The 27,448-nt window shown below is 32.9% G+C and overlaps 2 protein-coding genes across 7 annotated transcripts in view; one reads left to right on the top strand and one right to left on the bottom strand.

The window, feature by feature from the left end:
* Nucleotides 1-8,280: 8,280 nt before the first annotated feature.
* Nucleotides 8,281-27,448, bottom strand: part of LOC125061651 (RNA exonuclease 4-like) — a 30,215-nt gene continuing 11,047 nt past the window's right edge. Inside the window, exons 2-3 of one of the 3 annotated variants that reach the window (XM_047667184.1) lie at nucleotides 8,699-9,060; nucleotides 8,281-8,500 (exon numbers count right to left, since the gene is read on the bottom strand). In XM_047667184.1, coding sequence (XP_047523140.1) covers nucleotides 8,369-8,500; nucleotides 8,699-9,028 — 462 coding nt within the window. In that variant the 5' untranslated portion in view covers nucleotides 9,029-9,060 and the 3' untranslated portion in view covers nucleotides 8,281-8,368. Of the gene's footprint in view, nucleotides 8,501-8,698; nucleotides 9,086-27,448 lie in introns of those variants that run through there. The other 2 variants (XM_047667183.1, XM_047667182.1) reach the window with 2 other exon arrangements.
* Nucleotides 20,636-27,448, top strand: part of LOC125061650 (nascent polypeptide-associated complex subunit alpha, muscle-specific form-like) — a 33,801-nt gene continuing 26,988 nt past the window's right edge. The window contains exons 1-5 of one of the 4 annotated variants that reach the window (XM_047667179.1): nucleotides 20,636-20,711; nucleotides 23,172-23,205; nucleotides 24,605-24,762; nucleotides 24,829-24,946; nucleotides 25,841-25,954. In XM_047667179.1, the coding sequence (XP_047523135.1) occupies nucleotides 20,691-20,711; nucleotides 23,172-23,205; nucleotides 24,605-24,762; nucleotides 24,829-24,946; nucleotides 25,841-25,954 (445 nt within the window). In that variant the 5' untranslated portion in view covers nucleotides 20,636-20,690. Of the gene's footprint in view, nucleotides 20,712-23,171; nucleotides 23,206-24,604; nucleotides 24,947-25,840; nucleotides 25,955-27,448 lie in introns of all 4 variants that reach the window. The other 3 variants (XM_047667178.1, XM_047667181.1, XM_047667177.1) reach the window with 3 other exon arrangements.

Below are 27,448 nucleotides of genomic sequence, written 5' to 3'. Positions count from 1 at the left end.
AAACATGTAAACGCTACTTGCTTTAGTACGGTTCTACTTGACTTTCAAGTTGAATCAAAATATAATCGCTTTTTATTTTTGTTTCAAGTGATACCCCTTCCGCGCCCGCGCACCCCCCGAGATCTTCCCTCGTTGTGTGTAAACACGTAATTTAGTCAAATCTTTAGGAGAGGGCATAAGTGCCGTGAAACGCGTGCGTGTTTTTTGATTTTTATAGATGGCTAAATGGTCGGAAGATACAACTATCAAATTTGTGTCTGAATATGTTGTTCACGAATGTTTGTGGAACGTTAAAAACAATTTATACAAAAACAAACCGGCTAGGCATTCGGCATACACTGCCTTAAAAGAAGCTATTTTATTTATATTTAGTTTATTTATTTCGAATAAAATCTCGTCTTCTATTTGTTCCATAACTACAGTTAGTATTTTGCGTAGAATAGAGCGTATTTGCTGACGTCGTTGCGCGTTCATTGTGGCGCTGTAATGATACTTTACTGGAAGAAATGTAAACGTTCACTCGCAACGCACTAAAGCACAAAAGAACTTGCCTTTCAAGTTGTACTAAAATACTCTCCTAAACACTAAGATAATGTAAATCGGCTTTGACATGCAGCCGATTTTAGGGTCTAAGGCATGACCATGTATTTCTCTACTATACAAGCGAGTGTTAAGGCCCTATCCCAGCACGAATTGCTGTGTCAATGTCTCGGGGTGGACTGCGGGGCGCAGTGGAGAGCTGGAGCACTGAGGCGCGCCGGTAATAACAATTAGTTATGTTAAATATTCAATCAATGTACACTTTTTTCCTGAAATGGATTACTTGGCTTGCGATAAAATGTATCGTGTAAATTTCAAAATCATGTTCTATATACATTTTCGTCATAAAATAAGTTTAAAGTGTCAAAAATTAGCTATGTTTGGCTTTTTCAAGCGAAGTTATTTAAATCGTGTATCTGTTAACGTAAAATTCTAAATACCGTTAGATTGTAATCTATCTCGCGAGATTATAAACTGTCGAAAGATTGTGAACTCACGGTACTGCTTACAATTTAACGTATTAAAGAAAAAACTGTTTAACCGGATTGAAGTTATGTATTATTATAAATCGGCGCGCGAGGTGCGTACCGTTTCACAATTTGACGATTTCACTTCGATAGATTATAATCTACCGAATAATAATACGTTAAATTGTAAGCAGTACGTTGAGTTCACAATTTTTCGACAGTTTACAATCTCGCGAGATAGATTACAATCTAACGGTTTTTACAATTATTTTACGTTGACATATCGATCTTTCAAAATGGATACATAAACAACTCAACTTCACCATATATTTTTTACATTCGGCCTACTTCAAGAAACGATTACGAAGAATGGAATGAAACAATGTGCTTTTTTGGAGTTTGGCGACCAGTGAGGTCCTTAAATGCGTATCCAGAAAAGTCCCTCGTGACTGACAGGCCAACGCTTAAGCCACTAGTCCTATCCTTAAGGTTTGATATAATGTAAAAATACATTAAATGAAACTTGTATAAAATTAGGTACATTTATTAATTATTATGTAAATATATGTTTCCTACCAATATTAGCTATGACGTACAAATGACAATAGATTCAAACAATGTATGAGAAAAACAATTACCGTATTTCAAAATTCAAACACAGTTTTGTGTATGTAAACAGATATCCCGAACGGCTAAACTTATTAAATAGTAATATTTAATCTATTTTATACAGGGTATGAAGTATTAACAGTTTTCTCAACCTACTAAGTAATCATAAAAAAAATAAACATTAATAAAAAGAAAAAATATTTAAGAGAAATTGAAAATTCTTTTTATTAATTTTTAATTATTTTTATGATTACTTTGTAGGTTAATAAAATTGTGAATACTTTATATCCTGTATAAAATAGATTAAATATTATTGAAGAACAAAATAATTAGATTAAAATAATATTATATACGAGCCAAGGCTGTACATTTTGCTCACTCAGCTTTTATTACACTTATAAAGCTCTGCAACATCAGGAATATATAGGATCCACTGTTGTAACTCAAATACATATAATCATTTTACATATTTTTGTTATTTTTTATTTTATAATAGCATAAACTGTAATTATTTTATTTTTATCTCACACACTGTTTTATTGTGCTTTTTTATTACTCTTTAATGTATAATATTCTACGGTTTCGATATTTGTAAATATGTGAGGAACATGTATACCTACTAACTTTTTTAGTATATGGTCTAAGATCCCGCTATACAACGACCTTCACCGAGATGCTTATTTAATGAAACTTATTTTATATATAATTTAATATGTCAATAAATATAATCCATATGGGTTGCCTAGCAAATTTCAGTCCAGAGTATTTTTAATTAATTTAAAAAAAAAATATTATCTTAAACATTTCACCGGTATGATTATTAGATAAATTCTATACCAATCGAAAGTATGAAGCCCATAGAATATGCAAAAGTTAGGTTGTTTTTAATCAATTAATTATTTATGTGTATATTTTTTATGTGACACTAAAGTATATATACATCTTTAGTATAGAAGAAGTTTTTAGTGATACATATATAATACTACCCTGATTAAAAATATTGATTGAAAAAAGTTAAAAAAATTTACTACATGCAAATTATAAAAAAATTTTTTTTTTTTAAATATTCATTAAACATACTCTGGACTGAAATTTGCTAGGCAACCCATATGGATTATATTTATTGACATATTAAATTAAATATAAAATAAGTTTCATTAAATAAGCATCTCGGTGAAGGTCGTTGTATAGCGGGATCTTATACTAATAGTAGTTTTATTCTAAGAATACATTGTCTTCACATATAATTATTTAACTAATGTATACAAAATATTGTAAACCTATTTTAAAAGAGTAAGTGTGGAGTTTCTTTCCCATTCTTCTCCACACGTAACTACCCTTTGGAAGGGGCAACTAGAATCATCTTAATATTTTATTTGACGTTAAAAATAGACCAGTGCAGATAGCCTTTAAAATAAATAAAAAGTGAAAAAAATTACAGTAGGATGAAACCCATTAGAAAAGGAGGGGAATATGATCAAAATGAAAGGAAAAATAAATTACGGTCGATCTGAGGTCGGGAAGGGGTAGGGGGGGGAGTTTTAAGGGTAAAAAACGGTTTATCTCGATTTCCGGCAAAACTACAAGTCCTATGGAAAAAAGTTAAATGGCAAAGTTGTAGGTCATAAAAAGATCTACAACTTTTGTATTTGCAATTTTTTCACATAACCTCAAAATTTAGGTGAAAAATTCAAAAAACCAAGTTTTTCGTTTTTTATTTATATCTTTTTAAAAAAAAAAATTTTTTCTACGAAATTAGGTGAAAACTTACCTTATTATGTCCCAAATATACTGTAATTTATTTGATTAAAAATATTTATTTTTTCACCTTATTTTGAATTAATATCGAAAAAACACCCTAATTTTCAATCGAAGGAAGGCCTAAGCGAAGTGAACTCAGTTTTTTATCTTGTAGAAATTTGCGGATTATTCTTCTGGTATTTTAATATTGCTTTTTGAAAGGTAATAGAAATGGATTTCCAGAGGTCTATCAGTTTAATAGGTTCGTGTAACTGTTTTGGGATTATTCCGGTGGTGAACAATTATAGGGAGTATTGATACTTTGTTAAGGGTTCGAATCCTTTTAAATTAATTTTTTATGATATGTATAATGCTATTGAGCTATTGTTTCTTGTAACTAGATGTTGGGTATGGCGATATCTATTAAATGTTCTGTTTTATTGACTTAATCAGTTTTATATCTGGTCTATTGTAGTGTATTGCTTTTTCTGTTGATATCTCTCTATCAAAGTACAAGTTATGTGTATGAATTTCAAGAATTATTATTATTAGGGCCTGGCCAAGGCGGAGGCGTGTCAGTGCTTAGACCTGAAGCAAGCTGTGTCAGCCTGCAATTGGGTACCTTTTATGTGCAAAGTATTTTTTTATATGTAAGATAAGATATGTAAGATCTGTTGGCTGACCTTTAATAAATATATACATTAAATTGTATTTAAATAAATAATTAATAATACTCCCTTTGGAGTAGAGACTCTTGGGCCGTGGCCCGTGGGGTTCAAGTGCACAGGCGCTTTAAAGATTTAAGTTGACGCCAGGTAGCTAGTACCAGTGACCCCAAAGCTGGTGCTTTCCTCGCATAACGAATAAGTATCGCAAAACTGGCAGTATATGCTCACAGGATATACTGCCAGCGTTAAAGGTACACTGCCACACGGGCTAACGTGTCCACACAAGTAGCATCCCATACCAAAGTCTGTCCCATCACCCAAGGAATCAAAGATATCTCGTCCGGCCGCGTGCCATCGTCTCTAGCAAAGACAATGAAAGTAAATAGACAAATCAATGCTAAGGAATAGCCGTAACTCTCGTGGTAATTACAAATTTTGACGATGGATGTCAGAAGCTGTATTAAAATAACAAATATTAACCTAATCATTCGAATGTTTAGAAAACAGCCGCGAGATGTCGCTTTAAAAATCTTTCCTACGGCCAGGTGCGTAGGCGAGGTTGCCAATCTTTGAATAACGACTACAACATGCAAGTGCGGCAACGCCGCAAATGTACCTAATACCTATAAGATGCGACACTAAGGGTGAGATCTATAGTGCGCACTTGGTTAAACTATGATTTAGTATATTTATAGACATTTTAACGCTGAGATTAAGCTAAGCTCAAGCTAAGACAGAAATTGATGTTTCATTTCATGCAATACCTTCTTTATTATCCTTTAAAAAAGTAAAGAATGGTTGTAGTTAAGTCTGAGCAAAGTCTAAGTGCGCTCTATAGATCTCACCCTTAGGGTAAGATCTAAAGAGCGCACTTAGACCTGCCTGCAACTGCCAACCAGCATCCAGCTGTAAACACTGCCACAGGCACACATTTAAAATTAATTTTCATTTTCTATTTAATATACAAAATTGTAAATACTGTCCATTAAACACTGATGTAACGAGAGATGACCAGTTGTAATGGTGGCATTATATTATATTTATTAACAGGGTTGCCGCTTCCGTTATATAAGCACGTAGATAAGAAAATTCAGAGAAAGGCTCAACCGAAACATTGTAACAAAGCCCTTACAACAACAAACAATGTTATTCAAGAGAAAGAATGATATCATAAATTACAAAACACAAATAGTCGTCATGATCGTAGAACAATGGCGGATTTGAAAAAAAAACACTTTTTATCATAGGTATATACTACATTGTACATATTACGGCTACATTAAAAAAAACCATGTATTTTAAAATTCAAATTAATTAGTCGGTAAAGTGACGGTTTTGATAGGTACGCTCATAGAAACGTGATTTTTCTAGAAAACTGTGTAATTTAATGTTATTATTTTTATTTTGTTTCAAAACAAACCCTTTTTTTGCTTGTATGCCAATTTTCAAAATAACGGAATATGAATTAAAAAAGTTATGACAAAAAACTAACATGATTATATTATTTTGAAATGGCTGCCCTGTAAAGTTTACTATTTGTCAGATCCGTCACTATTCTACGACTATGACGATATACAATATTCTTAACCTACATAGTAATAATAATAATTCAAAATTGGTAAATATAAATTTATGGAGTGCGGTTGCACAGGTGGTAAAGGAAGATTTAAGTTGGCGCCTGGTATATATACGTATATATAGATAGTACCGGTGACCCCATATGGTGGTGCATAGCTCGCGTACCGAAAAAGTATAGGCTATAACAATACAGCGATGAAATTCTGCCAGCATTATTAAAGGTACACAGCCACACCGGCTAACGTGTCCACACAAGTAGCATCCCATGACAAAGCCCGTCCAACTTCCAAGGGAGGAAAGATACCGCTTGCCATCTTGTCTAGCAAAGAGTAAAGACATTTAAAGACAAATCAATGCTAAGGAATAGCCGTTACTCTCGTGGTAATTACAAATTTTAACGATTGATTTCAGAAGCTGTATTAATATTTACCTCATAATTGGAATGTTTAGAAAACAGCCGCAAGATGTCGCTTTAAAAATCTTTCCTACGGCCTGGTGCCTAGGCGAGGTTGCCAATCTTTGAATAACGACTACAACATGAAAGTGCGGCAACGCCGCAAATGTACAAGACACGCCAGTCGACACTTAAAAACTTTGAATTATTTTTAAAAAGCAAAAGAGACCCAACGGCCAATAGTGACGTAGGATATTGCAATTGTTAATAAAATGGGAGTAATGAAATAATGAAAACTCCTATTATTCCATTACTTTGTATACTCTTAGATCTTGAGTTTATTTAATTAAGCGAATTAGGTTCGAGAAAGGCACCCCACAATGCTTTCTCTAAAACCAAAATAACAATTGGGTTGAAATAACAATATTATTGATAAGTAAATTGATACATATTATGGAAATTGATTTTCAATTATAATCGAGGAAAAATTGATTTGGACAAAGTTTTTTTATTCATTAAAAACTGGATTGAAAAGTGTACTAAAAAGTAAAGGAAAATTATTTATCAATCAAACCAAACATAGAAGTTAATGTTGAGTTTTTATTTAATTTATCGATTTAAGTAAAAATTACGCATCGATAATAATAACGTTTGCGTGTATGAACACCATGTACTCCAGACATTGCCATATGTTTAATATGCAAAGTACTTTAAGAGGTGGCGAGGGATAAACATAAATATCATAATTTACTAAAAATTCTAGTACGTAGCGCATCTTTAAAGTGTAATTTTCATAATCTATGATTTTCATACAACTGCAGTGACAGATAAAAATATATTAAGAAACTAGCTGACCGGGCAAACGTTGTTTTGCCATAGTATTTTTGTATGTTGTATCATAAAAAAATAGAAATTAAAAATTTTGTCTAAAAAATAAAAATAAAAATTTAGGGGTGGACTACCCATTTAGGGGGATGAAAAATAGATGTTGGCCGATTCTGATAGATACCGGATAAGCACAAAAAATTTCATCAAAATCGGTCAAGCCGTTTCGGAGGAGTATGGCAACGAAAACTGTGACACGAGAATTTTATATATTAGATAATTAGTTTTAACTTTTAATTAGTACCTACTTATTAAAATATTATTGTAATTGTTTTTAGTATTTTTTCTTCGTGGTTCTATATCTTTAACCGGAAATTTGGTTCTTTGGCAAAATTAGTTTAATTGACAATAAATATTATTGTTTTTTTAAAGTTTATGAAATTACCATCGGTACTAAAAATAAATAAATAAAATCAGTACAAAAATATATTTTTAACAAATCACTTCATGCCTCGACTATTGTTATACCCGCCTTCTCTTTTCTCTTCACTTCGATAGGTTCAAGAATTTGTTTATAAATGTGTGGAGAGCACCATCTAGTAGTGATTTGCATGTGATAATGATTGTGACTAAACACTACAAACGCTTAATTGTTTTATTGCGATCTAGCGATGCTCATTAAAGATTTCATGATTTGGATCCGAAATTTAATATTTACAAAATCTTTATGTTGTAAAAGTTTTAGCAAACTTTTAATTGAATCTTGAACGTTTCCCTAAATTAAATATCAAGATATCAAGGATTTCGTCTCATCAGTGGCGCTACTACAGCCGGCATTTTAGAATTATTTATTTTTATATGAACATTGCTGTACTTACTTCAATTGTCTGCTAAGACGAATAACGTAATTTTAATTTCAGAATGCTCAGAGTGAGTTTTATTAGTTACACTGAGTTTTAGCACTATTAAATGGTTAAATGTAAATGAATTACTATCTTCTATAGTCTCCGATATATAGAGTCCGAGTTTACAACAAAACCAGTTGAAACTGTTATTTCGTTATTATAATTTTGAACTTTTATTGGCATTGTATTTAAATAAAACATTATTTGTTAATGTGGGACAATATCTATAAAAAGATTGTTTATTGTAAATATTTTAATCTATTTTTAATGTAGTGTTTTGAGTGTTATGAAAATGTAAAACCTTGCCATAATTGCATAATGGTATGTGTAATTTGTTAAATAAATAAATGAATGTTCATATGACGCAAACTTTAAAATTGTTTTGAAAGAAAGATGATAGAAAACTACGATACGACCAATTGTAAGGAAATATATCAGATAAATCTATACCTACTAAAATATCTGTAAGATATCAAATATATCCTACAGGACAAGGAGGGAGATTGCGGAATAAAAACTTTTTTATTTAATTAATTTATTTTATGTTAGCGAATGAAAGCTCTTAAATTGTAATAAGAGGAATAAAAATATTAACTAACACTTTAGAACACGTGATTAAAAAAATAATAGTGACATAAATAATTATTCGCCATATTTCTTGTAAATATCCATCACAGCTTTCGCATTTTTAACAGTGTCATATGGTACATCTTCAATGGACAAACCAAGCTCTTTATAAGCCAAAATCTTGAGTGTATGTTTCTGGCAACAATCCTGAAAAAGAAATTTATAATGTAATTGCTAATTAGGTACTAATAATATGGTAACAGCCTTTACGCATCTATTGCATTGAAAACCAAAAGAACATCTTAATAGAGAGTTTAAAGCAGAAACAAGTAAGGAAAATTGTGTTTTCTGCAAAACAGGCTAAACGAGACAGATTTTAAAATTGAAATTTACAATTAGACTTACTAGGTGCTTATTGTCCGCCATGTCCCAGATTTTAGGATGCGATATTCCCAAAGCGTCGAGGTCTTCCTTTACATTAAATCCTACCACGAATTGCCTGTTGACCATGTTTATCACACGACGGAGTACCTCCTCAATCGGTTTAGCTTCAGTTTCGTAGCCGCGTTTAATCCCGGATATCGAGGTCCGGTAGTCGGCTACATTACGAGTAGGTTTAATATACTCATCCAGAACAGTTTCTAAAGCTTCATCCACGAGGGACACTCTAGCAACCATGCTTTTACCCAAATCATTTTGGACCGACTCACAATCGATAGCGTAGACACGAACCATTTTAACTTGAATACAGAGAACTTCTAACTAAGCTTAAAGCGCAAGATACCTCATACCTGATACTGGAGTAACGGAAATGTGCGCTTCCAGTATTTATAACATAATTTTTGATAACTCAGCGATCAATCGCTGTGTGACCGTTTAATAAACCGCTTCATTATTTCGTTCAAAGATTTACGATATATATGAAAATAAGGAGGGTAAACAAATCTTTATTAAACAAACAAATATGAATTTACCTTGGTATGCGTATGAAATTTGTAAAATTAGTCTAGTAAGTCTATCTGAAAACCAATAAACATCATAAAGCGCTTTCATAGATTAAAGATTAAATTTAAACAATGTTGCCAAAAAATATTGTGTACCAAAAAAAAATTGCAAAAACAAATTGAAAATAAAATTATTAATTTTAGTGTAATATAAAAATTTATATTTGTATTAACAGAAATAAAATTTAATCAGTGGCGCTACAACATTTTAAGGTCTGGGCCTCAAATTTCTATCTGTTTCTAGTAAGTATAAGATCCCGATATACAACGACCTTCACCGAGATGCTTATTTAATGAAACGTATTTTATATTTAATTTAATATATCAATTAATATAATCCATATGGGTTGCCTAGCAAATTTCAGTCCAGAGTATGTTTAATTAATATTTAAAAAAAAAATATTTTTTATAATTTGCATGTAGTAAACTTTTTTATTTTTTTTCAATCAATACTTTTAATCAGGGTAGTATTATATATGTATAACTATAACTTTCTTTTTTACTAAAGATGTATATATACTTTAGTGTCACATAAAAAATATACACATAAATAATTAATTGATTAAAAACAACCTAACGTTTGCATATTCTTTGGGCTTCATACTTTCGATTGGTATAGAATTTATCTAATAATCATACCGGTTAAATGTTTGAACAAATATTTTTTTTTAAATATTAATTAAAATATAATAATAATCGTTGTATATCGGGATCTTAGACCATCATGATACTAGACAATCAAATAACTGATCGGCATCCTTTGCCTGACATACGCCGTCGACGTTTTGGGTCTAAGTCAAGCCGGTTTCCACACGATGTTTTCCTTCACCGCCGTTCGAGCGAATGTAGGAAGAAAATCCATGCCGGGGATCGAACCTACGACCTCAGGAATGAGAGTCGCACGCTGAAGTCAACACTTTATTGTATGAATGTAGTTAGTATTAAATGATGTGTATTGCCTTTATAAAATCGAAATATAATTAAATTTTGATAAAAACAAAAACATAATTTAATACTTCTCCCATTGTGGTTGGACCATATTTCATAATTTGAAAATAGTATAGGCCGGTGTTACAACTGATATTGGTGCAGAAAGTTATAGTTCAGCAATGTTTTGTTTATTTAAAGGCGGTATTTCTCCTATGCTAGCAACACTAATTTCTAACTGTTTTTGTTCTTTATGATTTCGGGGAATCCCCATACATAAATTTAATATAACTGTTGATAGTAATAACAATAATAATTATGTATAATAAAATTTAATTCTTGTTTCATTTTTTGAATATCATATGATAAATGATCATTTTTTGGAAGAGGTAACTCGTATGTTAGAATTTAGGTTTCGTTAGGAGAAATTGTCAAGTTTCTTATTATATTGGAATATTAGGTAAAGGAATACTGTCCTCCAATCAGCGTTGCCATACGTCTCGATTTTTTTATGAAAATGAAAAGCCCCGCGCGGGACAGACTTTTTCCTGCTTTTTGGGGTTAACTCAAGACATCACTGCCATGCTCAGAAATGGCACCAGCCCTGCGATTCTGTAACTCACTTTTCGAATTCTGAAAAGGTGGGAGCTTGTAGTTTATTGTTTATTAGAATGCCAAATCATAAAATGACTGCTTCACGACTGATTTCAGAGCGACCGCCGATGCAAAAACCGCTGTGTGAGTTCGAAAAGTGAGTTACAGAATCGCAGGGCTGCTCTTTTAACAGCTACCAAAAGATACCAGCCCTGCGATTCTGTAACTCACTTCACAACTCACACAGCGGTTTTCGCATCGGCGGTCGCTCTCAAATCAGTCGCGAAGCAGTCATTTTATGATTTGGTATTCTGAAAAGGTGGGAGCTTGTACTTTATTGTTTATCAGAATGCCAAATCATAAAATGACTGCTTCGCGACTGATTTGAGAGAGACCGCCGATGCGAAAACCGCTGTGTGAGTTTGTGAAGTGAGTTACAGAATCACAGGGCAGGTATATCATATACTCATTCCTCAGAGTTGTGACTATTGTTTGAAACGCAATAATTGTCTAATGAATACTTTTTTTGGTTTAGTTTTGTTTATTTTATTTTTTTTACTAAGAAGACAAGTATTTAACGATAGGGTAAATCTGATTTAAAATATCACCTTTAGTTACTACCTATGTCCCGCTTTCGACTAGAGATTCCCGCTTTTTTAACTCAAAAAGTTCAAAAATCCCGCCTTGGTAATAAAAAATCTGGCAACGCTGCCACCAATCCCTAATCCTTACACATTTAAAAAACCTTAATTCATCACCATTTCACTAAAACATATTAAAATAAAGAGCGTGCAGGTCAGCTGATTTTGAACAATATTGACAATAATTTGTATAATTGTCCGGAAATTCTATTAAGAGATAATTCGCGCTATTCGCAAATGGATTTTTGTTAAGGGTTCTAGAACTATTTGAGTTATAGCGCTTTTAGAATACAACGTGCATGACTCAACATATGTATTAGAGCAAACTGACTTGCTAGTTGTTTTATTTCTTTCTAGAATTATTATTATTATGGGTGTGATGAAGCGTGTCAAGGAAGCAAGCAGTATGAGTGGTGCGCCGTGGTTAACACGAAATGCTGAAGTCCATAAATATTTGGGAATTGCCACTGTCGAGGAAAACACGTGATACAAAATGAGACTTCGGCAACATAGACCAGTGCCGATAATTTTTGAAACCAAAAAAAATTACAGTAGGATGAAACCCATTAGAAAAGCAGGGGAATATGATCAAAATGAAAGGAAAAATAAATTACGGTCGATCTGAGGTCGGGAAGTGGTGGGGGGGTTAGTTTTAAGGGTAAAAAACGGTTTATCTCGATTTCTGGCAAAACTAAAAGTCCTATCGAAGAAAGTTAAATGGCAAAGTTGTAGGTAATAAAAAGATCTAAAACTTTTGTATTCACACATTTTTCGCATAACCTCAAAATTGGTGTGAAAAATTCAAAAAACCAAGTTTTTGTTTTTTTATTTTTATCTTTTACAAGAAGGGTATGACGGGTCTGGGCGTTACTGCATACGATAATTATTTTTCCTTTAATTTTTATAATATTATCCTCCCTTTCCAATAGGTTTCATCCTACTATTATTTATTTTAAAGGCTATCTGCACTGGTCTAACACGTCAATTTTAAACTTGCCGCAGTCTGACAGTTTACGAATTACGGAGGGAATAAAAATATATTGGATTTGCGTTCCCTAATTGCCATCATTTCTCATAAAATCTGATAAAAGCCAAGATGCAGATGGATTAAAAATTAAAAAAAAAAGTGAAGCAAGCAAGCCTGCAATTGGGTACCTTTTTATGTGCAAAGTATTTTTATATATGTAAGGTGCTTATCTGTTGGCTGACATATATCAAATATATATGTTACTGCAAAAGCTCGAACTGCAGTAAATCCTAAGATATTCCAGTAAAACCTAAGATCTACCAATTCCTAATGGTAAATGTCCCAAAAGGTTTGCGATTCGAACTCTTACCACCATTCCGTTGGTAAATTTTAGGATTTACATTAATGGCACGGTAAATGTTGAAAAACAAAAATAATTATTAAGTTAGACTAGCTTATGTAAGCAATATGTTTGTATTTCGTTGTTAAATTCCAAATAGAGAACTACTGTTTCAGTTAGATATGATAGGGATTGAGATATTCAGAGATATACGTTATGTGTTTTTTTAGAATAATTTAAATAAGTTGGTATTAGTTTGTACTTATTACTATCATATGATACCTTTATAATACTATGTACCTGTTTTGTCTAATAGTACATTAAAGTAAATAATTAAGAATTACTCATTGTTTTATTCCTAAAACCTACATCTACCAGCTGACAGTGGTAAAACCTAGCATATACTGAATTCGAATGGTAAAAGCTCGAAAAAATCGTCGTATTTTTAGAAATACTTACATTTACCAACTCATGTCGGTAAATCCTAAGACTTACACTTAAATCTTAAGATTAACTGTAGTTCGAACTTTACAGTAACATATACATTAGAATTGTATATACATACATAGTTAATAATACTCCCTTTGGAGTAGAGACTCTTGGGCCGTGGGTTCAAGTGCACAGGCGCTTATTAAAGATTTAAGTTGGCGCCTGGTAGTACCGGTGACCCCAGAAATGGCGCTTTCCTCGCCCAACGAATAAGTATCGCAATTCAGCGAGGAATAGCCAGCGTTAAAGGTACACTGCCACAGGGACAAAACTTTTTAAATTTGTTTTCATTTTCTATTTAATACTAGCCCGGCTAACTTCGTTCCGCAGTTTAATAATATCGTGTTAACTTCAGTTAAACTTAATTTAGGATTTCATTAAGGTAACATTTATACAGTTTTTTTTTGCAAATACATAAATGTTTTATTGCTTGCCATTTCGAAAGAAGAATGACAGTTTTACACATTAGGCCTCTTCTCTCTAGCGCCAATATTGCGATACGGCATGTTAAATCACTTTTGCTATACAAAATTTTTCGATGAGTCTTCGATCAAGATCAAAGCCTGGTTATGCATCTCCTCACTTCAAGATCGGAATTGAACTGACACGAATTCGATGTAAAATGGCGCGTAATTTTGCTAACAGATGGCACCACATGGTGTTTACATTCGTAATTATTATTATTATTCTGCTATTCGGAGCGGAGAAGAATCTACCAAAAAAGAGATAACTAACCTCGGTCCAGCCGATCTTGATCGTAGATCTTGTTTTGTTACGCGTCACGTTTATTTATTATTTATTACTTATTATGTATTATTTATTATTTATTATTTATTATTTATTATTTATTATTTATTATTTATTATTTATTATTTATTATTTATTATTTATTATTTATTATTTATTATTTATTATTTATTATTTATTATTTATTATTTATTATTTATTATTTATTATTTATTATTTATTATTTATTATTTATTATTTATTATTTATTATTTATTATTTATTATTTATTATTTATTATTTATTATTTATTATTTATTATTTATTATTTATTATTTATTATTTATTATTTATTATTTATTATTTATTATTTATTATTTATTATTTATTATTTATTATTTATTATTTATTATTTATTATTTATTATTTATTATTTATTATTTATTATTTATTATTTATTATTTATTATTTATTATTTATTATTTATTATTTATTATTTATTATTTATTATTTATTATTTATTATTTATTATTTATTATTTATTATTTATTATTTATTATTTATTATTTATTATTTATTATTTATTATTTATTATTTATTATTTATTATTTATTATTTATTATTTATTATTTATTATTTATTATTTATTATTTATTATTTATTATTTATTATTTATTATTTATTATTTATTATTTATTATTTATTATTTATTATTTATTATTTATTTAATTCCTAACATATCTTCCTTTTTCCGTCCCTCTAAGTATCGGAAATCTAAACTTTTAGATTTGTATATAAATATGAACAACACTTCAAGATTAGTTTGCCACTGAAGTTTCACTTCTGACATGTGTACTTTGTACACACACACTTTTTTATTATTATTACTAAGTAGATTAAGAACTTCACAGCACTGCACAGCCTTGAAAATTTGTAAAACCGCCGCTGCGTCGCACCTATGTGGAACCTGGTGCCCACTAAAGCAGAGGCCATGTGCCGCCCCTTTCTCAACATCTATCCATTTGTCCCTCCTTTCCGTAGAACGCGTTTTGGTCAAAGCTCACCAGAAAAAGCATTCTTATAAACGAGCTAGGTCTGGATATACATAGTTGCTCCCCTCACACTGTAAAGTGGATTTTTGTATAGTTTTTTGTAATTTGAATTTTTTCTTTGATTAGTAATTGTTTTTTTGAAGTTATACTTCTTTAGGCGCGTTATGAAAAATTTATGAGAGTGAAATTTTACGATTGCGCGCGCACCGTGACACAAAGTTGTCAGTGTGATTATAGCGTGCGCGAGCGAGATGGGAATAAGACAATCTACAAGTAAAAAAAAAATAGTATATGCGTGATGTTAACAGCTATGCCAAGAATTTTGAATGAACATAATGACATTTACCTTTTAAACAAATCAAGGAGTTTTAATTATTTTTTCAAAGAAATTTAGCAATGCTTTTTCACAAAGACCTATTGTTACTTAGTTAAAAAGTTATGAAACATACGTAGTTATTAAATTGAATGAATAATATAATAAATAATAATAATAATAATTATTAATATTAATTAATAATTGAATAATATACTAAATATTAAATATTCTTAAATTATATACGTTAAATAATAAATTAAATACGTTAAATATTAATTATTAATTAATTATATTTAAAAAAATACAGAAAGCCAAAGAAGTATAACTTCTTACCCGTACATAAGTACACGCACCCTTTTTTTTGTAATGTTTGTTTTGTTTAATAATAGGTTATGATCTCTATATGTATGTCATGTTTGCCTTTAAGTGTTTGTCACATTAAAAATTGTATTTTGTGTTTGTTTTTACCAATGTGCCAGTGTTTCGAGCGTAGGCAAGCTTTTTCTCAAGAAAAAAAAACACGTATAGAAGAGATACATAATTAAATAATTAACTTTATTGCCTACCTTTTTTGATTCAAAAAACTTGATAACGTGACTTAAAGCTGCTAGTTTATAATATGTATTTTCCGAAGTTTTAGGGATGATTGGACATTTAAATAAAACATTTAAAACGGTTTTTGGCTTTGTTTATTAATAAATGTTTTACAAATCTCGTCAGCACTTACGTGCACCAAAATCATTTATTAAATCTTCGCAATCCAATTTGCTTCAAAATTTTCTGAGTTGCAAAATTCTCAAAACATTATTGTATATTGTAAATTACAGATATTTAAAAAAACGATTTTCCGCCCTTCGCATCTTGCCGCCCTAGGCCAGGGCCTTAGGGCAAATCCGCCTATGCACTGAAGTATTCCAAACCAATTCTATTTGGGGCCCATCAAGGAAAGAGCGTGCCAATTATTATAGCCCAGCAACGGACTCGCCAGCCCTCTGTCATTGAGAGTGTACATGGGCGGCGGTATCACTTATCTCCAGCCCGTTTGCCCTCGGTTATATAAAATAAGGAACTTCGTTCCAAAAAAAGGGTGCGTGTACTTATGTACGTGCGTAATAAGTTATACTTCTTTGACATTATTAAAAATAGTTTTTGATTGCATGCAAATAATTAATTACAATTAAATAGTCAAAGACTGCAAAAGGAGTCATTATAGTCAGTAAAGTTCAGTTTACATTTGAAAAATTAAATAAATAAATATTTATTATTATTCTCTTACATTAAGTGTAACATAAATTCTATTATTATTCGAATGTTGTTTTTAAATTATGTCCAATGCCGTAGCATCTTCCGTGGCCAACTTCATACTGATAATTTTGTGTCACGGTGCGCGCGCATTGTAAAATTTCACTCTCATAAATTTTTCATAACGCGCCTAAAGAAGTATAACTTCAAAAAAACTTCATTCTACTCTATTTTCTTTCTTCTCTTACTGTTGTATCTTGAGAGTACGCATAGATCGGATAACTTTACGTGCCTATTATGTTAGGTATCGTATAGTAGAAGGTAGTATTACGTAAGTAGAAGGTTGGTATGTAGTAGTAGTATTAGTATTTAATAATAAAATAGTGGTGCTAGAACCTTTTTGGTCTGTCTGGACTGGGCCTCAGATTTCTGTAGCTTTCTGTGCCTGACATGCAGCCGATTTTAGGATCTAAGGCATGACGATGTTTTTCTCTACTATACAAGCGATTGTTAAGGCCCTATCCCAGCACGAATTGCTGTGTCAATGTCTCGGGGTGGACTGCGGGGCGCAGTGGAGAGCTGGAGCAATGTGGCGCGCCGGTAATAACAATTAGTTATGTTAAATATTCAATCAATGTACACTTTTTTCCTGAAATGGATTACTTGGCTTGCGATAAAATATATCGTGTAAATTTCAAAATCATTTTCGTCATAAAATAAGTTTAAAGTGTCAAGAATTAGCTATGTTTGGCTTTTTCAAGCGAAGTTATTTAAATCGTGTATCGATCTTTCAAAATGGATAAATAAACAACTCAACTCCACCATATATTTTTCACATTCGCTCTACTTCTAGAAACGATGAAAAAACCAATGTACTTTTTTGGAGTTTGGCGACCAGTGAGGTCCTTAAATGCGTATCCAGAAAAGTCCCTCGTGACTGACAGGCTAACGCTTAAGCCACTAGTCCTATCCTTAAGGTTTGATATAATGTAAAAATACATTAAATGAAACTTGTATAAAATTAGGTACATTTATTAATTATTATGTAAATATATGTTTCCTACCAATATTAGCTATGACGTACAAATGACAATAGATTCAAACAATGTATGAGAAAAACAATTACCGTATTTCAAACACAGTTTTGTGTATAACAGATATCCCGAACGGCTAAACTTATTAAATAGTAATATTTAATCTATTTTATATAAGAACAAAATAATTAGATTAAAATAATATTATGTACGAGCCAAGGCTGTACATTTTGCTCACTTAGTTTTGATTATACTTATAAAGCACTGCAACATCGGACCTGTAATGTATAGGAACCACTATTGTAACTCAAATACATATAATAATTTTACATATTTTTGTTATTTTTTATTTTATAATAGTACAAACTGTAATTATTTTATTTTTATCTCACACACTGTTTTATTGTTCTTTTTTATTACTCTTTAATGTATAATATTGTACGGTTTCGATATTTGTAAATATGTGAGGAACATGTATACCTACTAACTTTTTTAGTATAGTAGTTTTATTCTAAGAGTACATTGTCTTCACATATAATTATTTAACTAATGTATACAAAATATTGTAAACCTATTTTAAAAGAGTAAGTGTGGAGTTCCTTCCCTATTCTTCTTCACACGAAACTACCTTTTGGAAGGGGCAACTAGAATTATCTTAATATTTTATTTGACGTTCAAAAGTGCCATTTTAGGTGGTCTAATTGAAATAAATGATTTGACTTTGACTTGACTTGTTGTTCTGCAGGGCATGGAACTCTTTAATATATTTGTTTCGATAACGGTCGGTGGCCCCGAGTCGAAAGCGAGACTTAAAAATAGGCATTTAACTCTGCCTCCAGGTCCCTCAAACATGAGATTCCTAGGGCAAAGTCTGAGCATATTGCAGATTTGGCGACAGATTGGCTTATGCTCCTGAGTTGGCTCAGGTACCTACGCACTGAGCACTGTCCCGAAGTGCTGGAAGACATTAAAAATCTTCTTAACTTCTATGTATATGACTGTAAATATTATACGTGAATTGGATCCAGGTCTTGGGGGTAAGATTCAGGGTCGCTAGCCAGTGGGCAATTCTTTTGATGGGGCCCTATCAGTAAAAATCGTCCCTACTCACTTCGAGACTAAACTAAACTTTGAGATTTTCAATGTAGGTACTCAATTACACATTGTATTATGTAATGGCCATAGGCTTCCTCTCTTAAGCGAGAGGAAATGGTCTGTAGTCCCCACGCTAGCCCAATGAGTATTGGAGACTTCACATTCATCCATAGAACATAATATCTCTTGGGGAGGGGGCCTCTTGGGTCGGGGGCTGGTGGCATTTTGCCAGCCCAGCCACCCTATTGTTACGCCACTGTCGCTAGCTAATAAGATTCCCGTGTGTCAAATCCAATAGGTTCCTGAGATCACACTTGGTGTCGTGAAATCTATATATATATAATGAAAATGGTCTTCGTTTGAGGCTCAATCACGCCTAAACCACTGATCGTATCGACATGAAACCACCATTCGATGCGAAATTTTTCCTAGATGGTTTATATTTATTTATTAATTCCAACGTTCCTTCATTTTTTTATTGCTGTTTTACTTTTATGAAAATTTATCCATACGGACTTCACCGCGGAAACATTCGGGGAGGCTTCCTAGAACCTCTAAACGTCAACATCTGTTAAAAACACGATTTTCGAAATATTTCAATTTTCTTAGCGGGAAGTTAAAAAGAAGAATAATAAAAATATGAAAAAAAATAAAATAATGAAACATAAAATTTATTTTAATTCGTCCAGCAAAGCGGGCGCGAAACGGCTAGTAACATTATATAGAAAGCGAACCAGTGATACAGAACAGACGTTGACATAATTTTTTTTGTTGTGTGCTCGCATTTGTAAGTTTTTGTGTGTGGATGACCGTAATTTTTTTTTACACAACATTTTACTCGCAACCTGGTGGCAGGAGAAATGCTGGTAGACCGGGCCTGCGTTGGTGAGACGTAGTTATCACGGATCTCGAAACACTGTGTTCGAAGTTGGTCGCAAGAAGCACTAAATGGATTTTATATAGGCAAAATATACTCGAGGCAAAGTTCCACAAGGGGCTGTATAGCCAATGATGATGATGGCCATTTTTAAGGGCTGGGTGGTTACGCATTTATTTCTAGAACAAAAAAAGACCTTAACAAATTCTTGACGGGTTCCAGCTTAGTTTCGCATGACACTTACTGAATTTAAAGCCAGATATGCAGCTCCAATGGATTCTCTAAGCACAGAGTTCTTACGGTTAAATCATCGTGACGACACAAATACAGGCCCGTGACATCTCTTGCTGTCCTATCATTGAAACGGTGAAGCGGTAAGCCGCTGGAGCTGCCCAGAGCTGATAAGAGAAAACCCTGGATTTATTAACTCTTTTGTCAAAAGGTTTGTCAAGAAAGATTGCTTAATATATCTAAGTTACTGTTTAAATGTTTTACTATAGAGCAGTGTTGGCCTAGCGGTTTCAGCGTGCGACTCTCATATCTGAGGTCGTAGGTTCGAGCCCCGGCTGTGCACCAATGGACTTTCTTTCAATGTGCACATTCGCTCTAACGGTTAAGGAAAACATCGTGAGGAAACCGGCTTGCCTTAGACCCAAAAAGTCGATGGCGTGTATCAGGTACAGAAGGCTGATCACATAAATCATGAAATCGATTCAGAAATCTGAGGCCCAGACCTAAGAAGGTTGTAGCGCCACTGATTTTTTTTAATGTTTTAAATTATACATGACCACGATGTTTTAACTAGCTTTATACAACTCTTGTTATCCTCTTAATCTTCTTTTAGCCTTGCCTTGAATTGAATCGGCTGTTGACGGTTGCTATGGACTAGTGCCTTATACATTGAAATAACTGCAAATGTTTTTAATTATAATCATTGGTAACCTATAAATCGATCGAGAGGCCAAATATATTAATTAGAATTCTATAAATTACGTATGAATATCACAATTTGCACAGCTGTTCTGTTCGGTTTATAAATGTGGATTTTTATGGAAATTGCGTAGTGGAATAAAAGACTCTGTCTGGCCACACAATGCGTGCTGTACTCATAACTGTAAGTCTTTTTATATAATATCTTATCTTAATATATATAAATTACGTGTCACGTTGTTTGTCCGCTATGGACTCCTAGATTACTGAACCGATTTCAATCAAATTTGCACACCGTGTGCGGTTTGATCTAACTTAAAAGATAGGATAGCTTACATCTCAATTTATACCCACAATATTATTTTATTGCAAATTATTTGTTAATTACTTGATAGTCACAATTCTAACAGATGGCGCTGTGTTGAAAGTACCAACGTTTCACATAAGCTAAAATTTAATGGCATTACCACCAAAAAAGCATGGCGGTCCCCATGACGGGTGTTCTCCTATTCCCTCTCGTTTCCCTTGAATAGTTTCCTACTATGTAATATAACAAAAACCTTAGCTACAGCAACGCTTGGCCGGTCTGCTAGTTATTCATAAGTTTCTATTCTTTTATTAGTTAGGAATAGTTCTCGGTTTGGGACGCAGTTGATATAACAGTGGTTGATTTGATGTGGAAAAATGGGGCCACCACTGCAATCTGTTGACGCGGCCTCCTCTAAATCCAGTTTCACATTCTTTTTTATTATAAAAAGGAAATAACACTATATATTTTGTTGAGCAGTGTTGGCCTAGTGGGTTCAGCGTGCGACTCTCCTCCCTGAGGTCGTAGGTTCGATCCCCAGCTGTGCACCAATGGACTTTCTTTCTATGTGCGCATTTAACATTCGCTCGAACGGTGAAGGAAAACATAGTGAGGAAACCGACATGCCTTAGAAACAAAATGTCAACGGCGTGTGTCAGGCACAGGAGGCTGATCACCTACTTGCCTATTAAATTGAAACTTATCATGAAACAGATTCAGAAATCTGAGGCCAAGACCTAAAGAGGTTGTAGCGCCACTGATTTATTTTATTATTTAGTTTCAAGCTAAAAAAAACAGCTTGTGTCAATGCTATTTTAGTATAGAGAGTAGGTATGATTCTCTAATTTGAAATAGTTTAAACTTCTTTTGCGCGTAAACTTTCTTTCTTAAACAATTTCGTTCTAGAGTCTGACAGCAGGAATAGAGCACAACTAACTAGCTGCTAATATTTTCATTAGATTCTTATTTATAAAGCAATGTCGAGAAATATTTTATTTAGGCTAACTAGCCGACCTACTGTCGGTGAAACCAAATAAAAGGCAAACGGGTAGGAGGCTCACCTGATGCTAAGTGATAGCACCCATTGACACTCATTGCCATAAGGCTCGCAAGTGCGTTGCCGGTCTTTTAAGAATTGGCATGCTCTTTTCTTGAAGGACCCTAATTGCTTCGGAAATACTTCAGTGGGCAGCTGGTTCCACATAGTGGTGGTGCGCAAAAACTGTCTTAAGAAACGCTCAGTTGTGGAAAGACGGACGTGATACGGATGGTATATAATCTGTACAAATATCTGTTGATAGTTTATCGGGTTCATATAATAATAAAAGATTTATTCAATCAGACAATCATAAGTATGGTTATTATAGTGTTAGGTACAATATTGTTCTTAATATTATATTAGTAGCTTTAAATAAATAAAATAGCCTTTATTACTGTAAGTTTTAAAGTTAGTATATATAAATTAAAATTATAAAATATCCCTAATTACAGTGTGCCTTTCGGCAAAGGCCTCCTCCAATTCTTTCCACTGTGTTCTGTCCAAGGCGACTCTCCTCCAGTTTGGACCTGCAGTCAGTTTTAGTTCGTCTTCCCATCGTCTGTATTGACGTCCTCTACTTCTTTTGCCGTTGCCGTTAGTGTGTGACGATGTTGCTCCATTTGTTCTTTGAAGAAGAAGAAGAACGCAGCAAATGTCCTGTCCACCTCCATTTTTGTTGGTCTATTCTGATCAGTATGTCGGTTAGTTTTGTCTTACGCCGTATGTCGGTGTTTCGACATATTAGTAGCTTTAAACTATATTAAATCATAAAATTAAAAAGGGCACATGCAGTCCATTACAATGACCCATAAAGGCAATCCAGGCTTCCCGCTATTGCCGACAACATGCTGTTGGGTAGACGCGTCTAGAGCCATATTATAGCTATTTATTCATACTAACACACTGTCTTTATAGAGCCAATACGATATTTAAAACGCGTTAAAAAGCAAATATCTTGGTTGAATTATAAAGTTTGAATATTGACAAAAACCTAAAAATGAAAACCTGAAGCTTTGAAACTAAAAAGGCAATGGGCTAGTCATGTAACACAATAGACAACAGATGAACGTTAAAGACAACACAATGGAAGGGACCACGCGGGAAAAGAAGAGTGGGAGGACAAATAGAAGGTGGGCTGATGACTTAATAGAAAGAGCAGGAAAAGACTGGCAGACTATTGGCAAAGGTTGGGACATATGGAAAGCGTTGGAGGAGGTCTATACCTAAGAAGAAAATTACATATATTTTTATTATTTTTATCACTCCGATTGATTTATCTTTTATTATAATTGTTCTAGGTCCTTGTGGCGGTGGCGCAAGCTTTACCCGAACGTACGTATTAAACATTCATTTATATCTCAGAATACATATATATATTAGAAGTTTGTTGTCTTGACAGCAATGTCAAGGGGGCATATGAATTTTTAACTTGGGTTTGTAATTGTCATAGGTCCTTATGAATAAAAACTATCAGTGTTTAAATTACGTAATTATTTTCATCACGGCGTTAAGAGAATTTTATTACTTACTTATTTTATATTTTTACTAGCTGATCCGGCAAACGTCGTTTTGCCATGTATATCAATTATAATAAAAAATAGGGGTTGATCGTAGAGGGGTGAAAATTAGGGGTTGTATGTATTTTTTAATGCTGTATCATAAAAAATAAGAAATTAAAAATTTTGTCTAAAAAAATAAAAATAAAAATTTAGGGGTGGACTACCCCTAACATTTAGGGGGATGAAAAATAGATGTTGGCCGATTCTCATGGATACCGTATAAGCACAAAAAATTTCATCAAAATCGGTCAAGGACTTTCGGAGGAGTATGGCAACGAAAACTGTGACACGAGAATTTTATATATTAGAAGATTCCTATTCATCAGCCCCTATGATGTAAAAGTTTAACCAGACCTTGAAAAAACCTTTCATGATCATCTACTATTACTTACGAAAGAGAATATAAAAATTACCAGCAGAACCTGCTGTAAGCTGTTTAATCATTTTATAAGATTCTGTTTGATTCTGAATAATAATAAAAGGAAAAAATAAATTAGGATTATACGAAATGGTGACACAACAATTCAATTTAAGGCTGTCTTAATTGTTTTTTAAGGATTAATAATATTTATGACTTACTGTAAACTAGAATTAGTAGTAATAATAATAATTAAATATTGGTAAATAGAAAACTAAAAGAAATAAATAAGTTTGGTCCCTGTGGCAGTGTACCTTTATTGATATTTACTCGCTGTATAGCGATATATATTCGTTAACCAAAAAGCACCAGCTCTGGGGTCACCAGCCCTGCGATTCTGTAACTCACTTTTCGAACTCACACACCGGTTTTCGCATCGGCGCCGCAGCGGTCGCTCTCAAATCAGTCGTGAAGCAGTCATTTTATGATTTGGCATTCTGAAAAGGTGGGAGCTTGTAGTTTATTGTTTATCAGAATGCCAAATCATAAAATGACTGCTTCACGACTGATTTGAGAGCGACCGCCGATGCGAAAACCGCCGTGTGAGTTCGAAAAGTGAGTTACAGAATCGCAGGGCAGTACTATCTACCAGTCGCTAATTTAAATCTTTAATTAGTGCCTGTGCACTTGAACCCCACGGCCCAAGAGTCTCTACTCCATAGGGAACAAAAATTGGAAGAGACTCTTAACTAATTTAATTATTATACAAATTGTGTTTTTAATTTAGAGAACTAAATAAAAATAAACTCGGCAGAGTACCAACAGTTCAACCAAGAGCAGTCATACCAACATAATCAGCAATATGCTCGCAATCAGGAGTATCAGCAGAGCAATCAGTTCCAGCAGAATCAAAACGAGCAATTTCAATATAAGCAGAACGAAAACAATGAGCAGTTCCACACAGAGCATCAGGAACACAACGAGCAGTTCCACAAAGAGCATCGGGAACACAACGAGCAGTTCCACACAGAGCATCAGGAACACAAGGAGCAGTTCCACACAGAGCATCAGGAACACAACGAGCAGTTCCACACAGAACATCAGGAACACAATGAATTCCAGACTGAACATCACGAAGGTGTAACTCATGATGGAGGTAATTTTTTTACTTACAAAAATGATAAACTAAAATTTTTACAGATATAGCAGCGGCCTATATACGCAGAACTTTTTTAATATTTTGTAAATAAAGTACGTTCAGGAATAATCTAACAATCTATCCCCGTGGGTAGAATGCCTGGAGAACCCCGAGGGGCCCATCTTAAGGGCGTGCGAAGGGCTGAGGTGTTTTTAGTGGGTGGGGTCGCTACCCCTATAAATAGCTTTGAGTGTAGACCCAGCCCCACGGTCCCGCGTCAATCTCGACGTCCATAGCGCGGGCCTGCGTAAGCGCATTTTCACCTCGTTAAAAAAACTGTTATGGGTTATTATTGTAAAATTAAACAAAATATTATTTTTTATTTTGACTGCGAGACATATACGTTCATCGCATTTGGAGTTATACTTAAAATAACTTAGTTTCCTAGATATTTGTGGATAAACAAAAAAATTCAGCGCACCTTAAAAACCTTATCGTTCAAACTCAAACTCAAAATATCTTTATTCAAGTGGGTAACCAAGTACACTTTTGAATCGTCAAGTTAAATTAATCGTAAATGTACATTTACTACCAGTTCGCAAGTCAAGGGCGTAGAGCGGGTAAGAAGAACTGGCAAGAAACTTTCCGCCACTCTTTTTAATCGCCAAGTATTGTCATACAAATTGTTTGAACTGGAGCAAATCAATCCCAAGGATTAGGATCATTTAAGTAGTCCTCAAATTTATAAAAAGCTTTATTGATTAATTTTCGTTTAACGAGGGCTTTGAATTTATTTAGTGATAATTCTCTAATTTCGCTTGGGAGTTTGTTGTAAAAACGACGTAACATTAGGTGGTGTTTAAAATGTCTAATATCTGATTAACATAAGCTATTTTGATGTTTCTTACCAAGGTAACGAACATGGTGTTCTGGGGGTATTGGGAACTATTGGCAATGAAGTCCGTGACGTGAAAAATATCCATGAGAACTTGGATGATGCTATCCTGGGCGGTCCAGTCGGTAAAAGTGAGTATTACATCTGCATAACTCGACGTTTTGAGTTTCTACATTCCTGCTTTTGTATTATAGTAATAATCTTTCTAATATCAAAACGTGTTTATATATCTAATTATATATATATACTAGCTGGCCTGGCGAACATCGTACCGCCTAACAGTCTATTCTTTATTATTTTTAAAATACTTATTCTGCTATTTGGGGCACCGGTCTAGCTAGTAAGATAAAAAAAAGAAAGTTGATAAGACAACAAAGACATTATGTCAAAAAATAAAAATTTACCTTCCCGGAACCCCTCCACTAACACTTGAACTCTATGATATGGTATTAAAGTTCAAATTGACTTTTAAGTATTATTACGAATATTTTGTATGGGAATATAGAAAAGTTGTTTTTAGACTTTTTCACTCATTTTTTTTTAATTTTTCTCTCCGTAAGAACCATCCTCGTACTTCAAGGAATATTATTTTAAAAAAATCAGACAAATCGGTCACGCCGTTTTCATGTTATGTCGTGACAACGGAAAACGGGTTTCATTTTTATATATATAGATATATATGTATATTATAACAATGCATTACAATCTTGTATGTGTTGTTAGGATTAGGGAACCCTATTAAGTAATAAATACCTGGGTCCCAGCTCTTCACAAAGTTAATTTAAGTATATATTAATTATAATTTTGTTAAGATTAACGCAATCAAAGTCTTAGGGTAACATTATATTATATAGCACATTTATAAATGTGACATCCGGTGTACCTCAGGGCTCTATACTGGGTCCGCTGTTGTTTAATGCTTATCTTTATGATATACAGAATTGTTTCAAGTATTCAGAATATCTTATGTTTGCAGATGACAAAAAAATATTTCTAAAAATTAAATCTATAGAGAACTGTGTTCAACTTCAACAGGATCTTAGTAGATTGGAAATTTACTACAAAAGAAATAAACTATCTTTAAATATTGGAAAATGTAGTAAAATTACTTTTACTCGCAAACATAAGAAAATACAATTTTGTTATAAGATAAGAGATACAACAATTAAACAGGTGAATTTGGTTAGAGACTTGGGGATACTACTAGATGATAAGATGTCTTTCTCAGAACATATAGATAATATAACAGAAAAAGCATATAAACAACTTGGATTCGTCAAACGAGTATGCAAATCTTTCAGGAATATAAAATGTATAAAATGCCTGTACTTTGCTTTTGTTAGGAGTACACTGGAATATGCATGCACTGTTTGGTCCCCAACCTACAAGAAATACATTGAAGCAATAGAGAACATTCAAATAAAGTTTCTTAAGTTTTTAAGTTTTAAGGATTTCCGAAAGTACAGTAGCTATATAGATTCCTGCAAGAACTTTGGTATTGAATCATTGGAATGTCGACGTAAACAATATGACCTTATATTTTTACACGCTATTTGCAATGGTTTAATTGACTGTCCTGACTTATTGCCGCTTTTACTTTTTCACGCCCCTTCTTCACACAATAC

This window comes from Pieris napi, chromosome 23 (genome assembly GCF_905475465.1).
Source record: "Pieris napi chromosome 23, ilPieNapi1.2, whole genome shotgun sequence".
NCBI classification, from domain to species: domain Eukaryota; kingdom Metazoa; phylum Arthropoda; class Insecta; order Lepidoptera; family Pieridae; genus Pieris; species Pieris napi.
The sequence above is the reverse complement of the archived record's forward strand: the minus strand, read 5'-3'. Positions and strand labels throughout refer to the sequence as shown.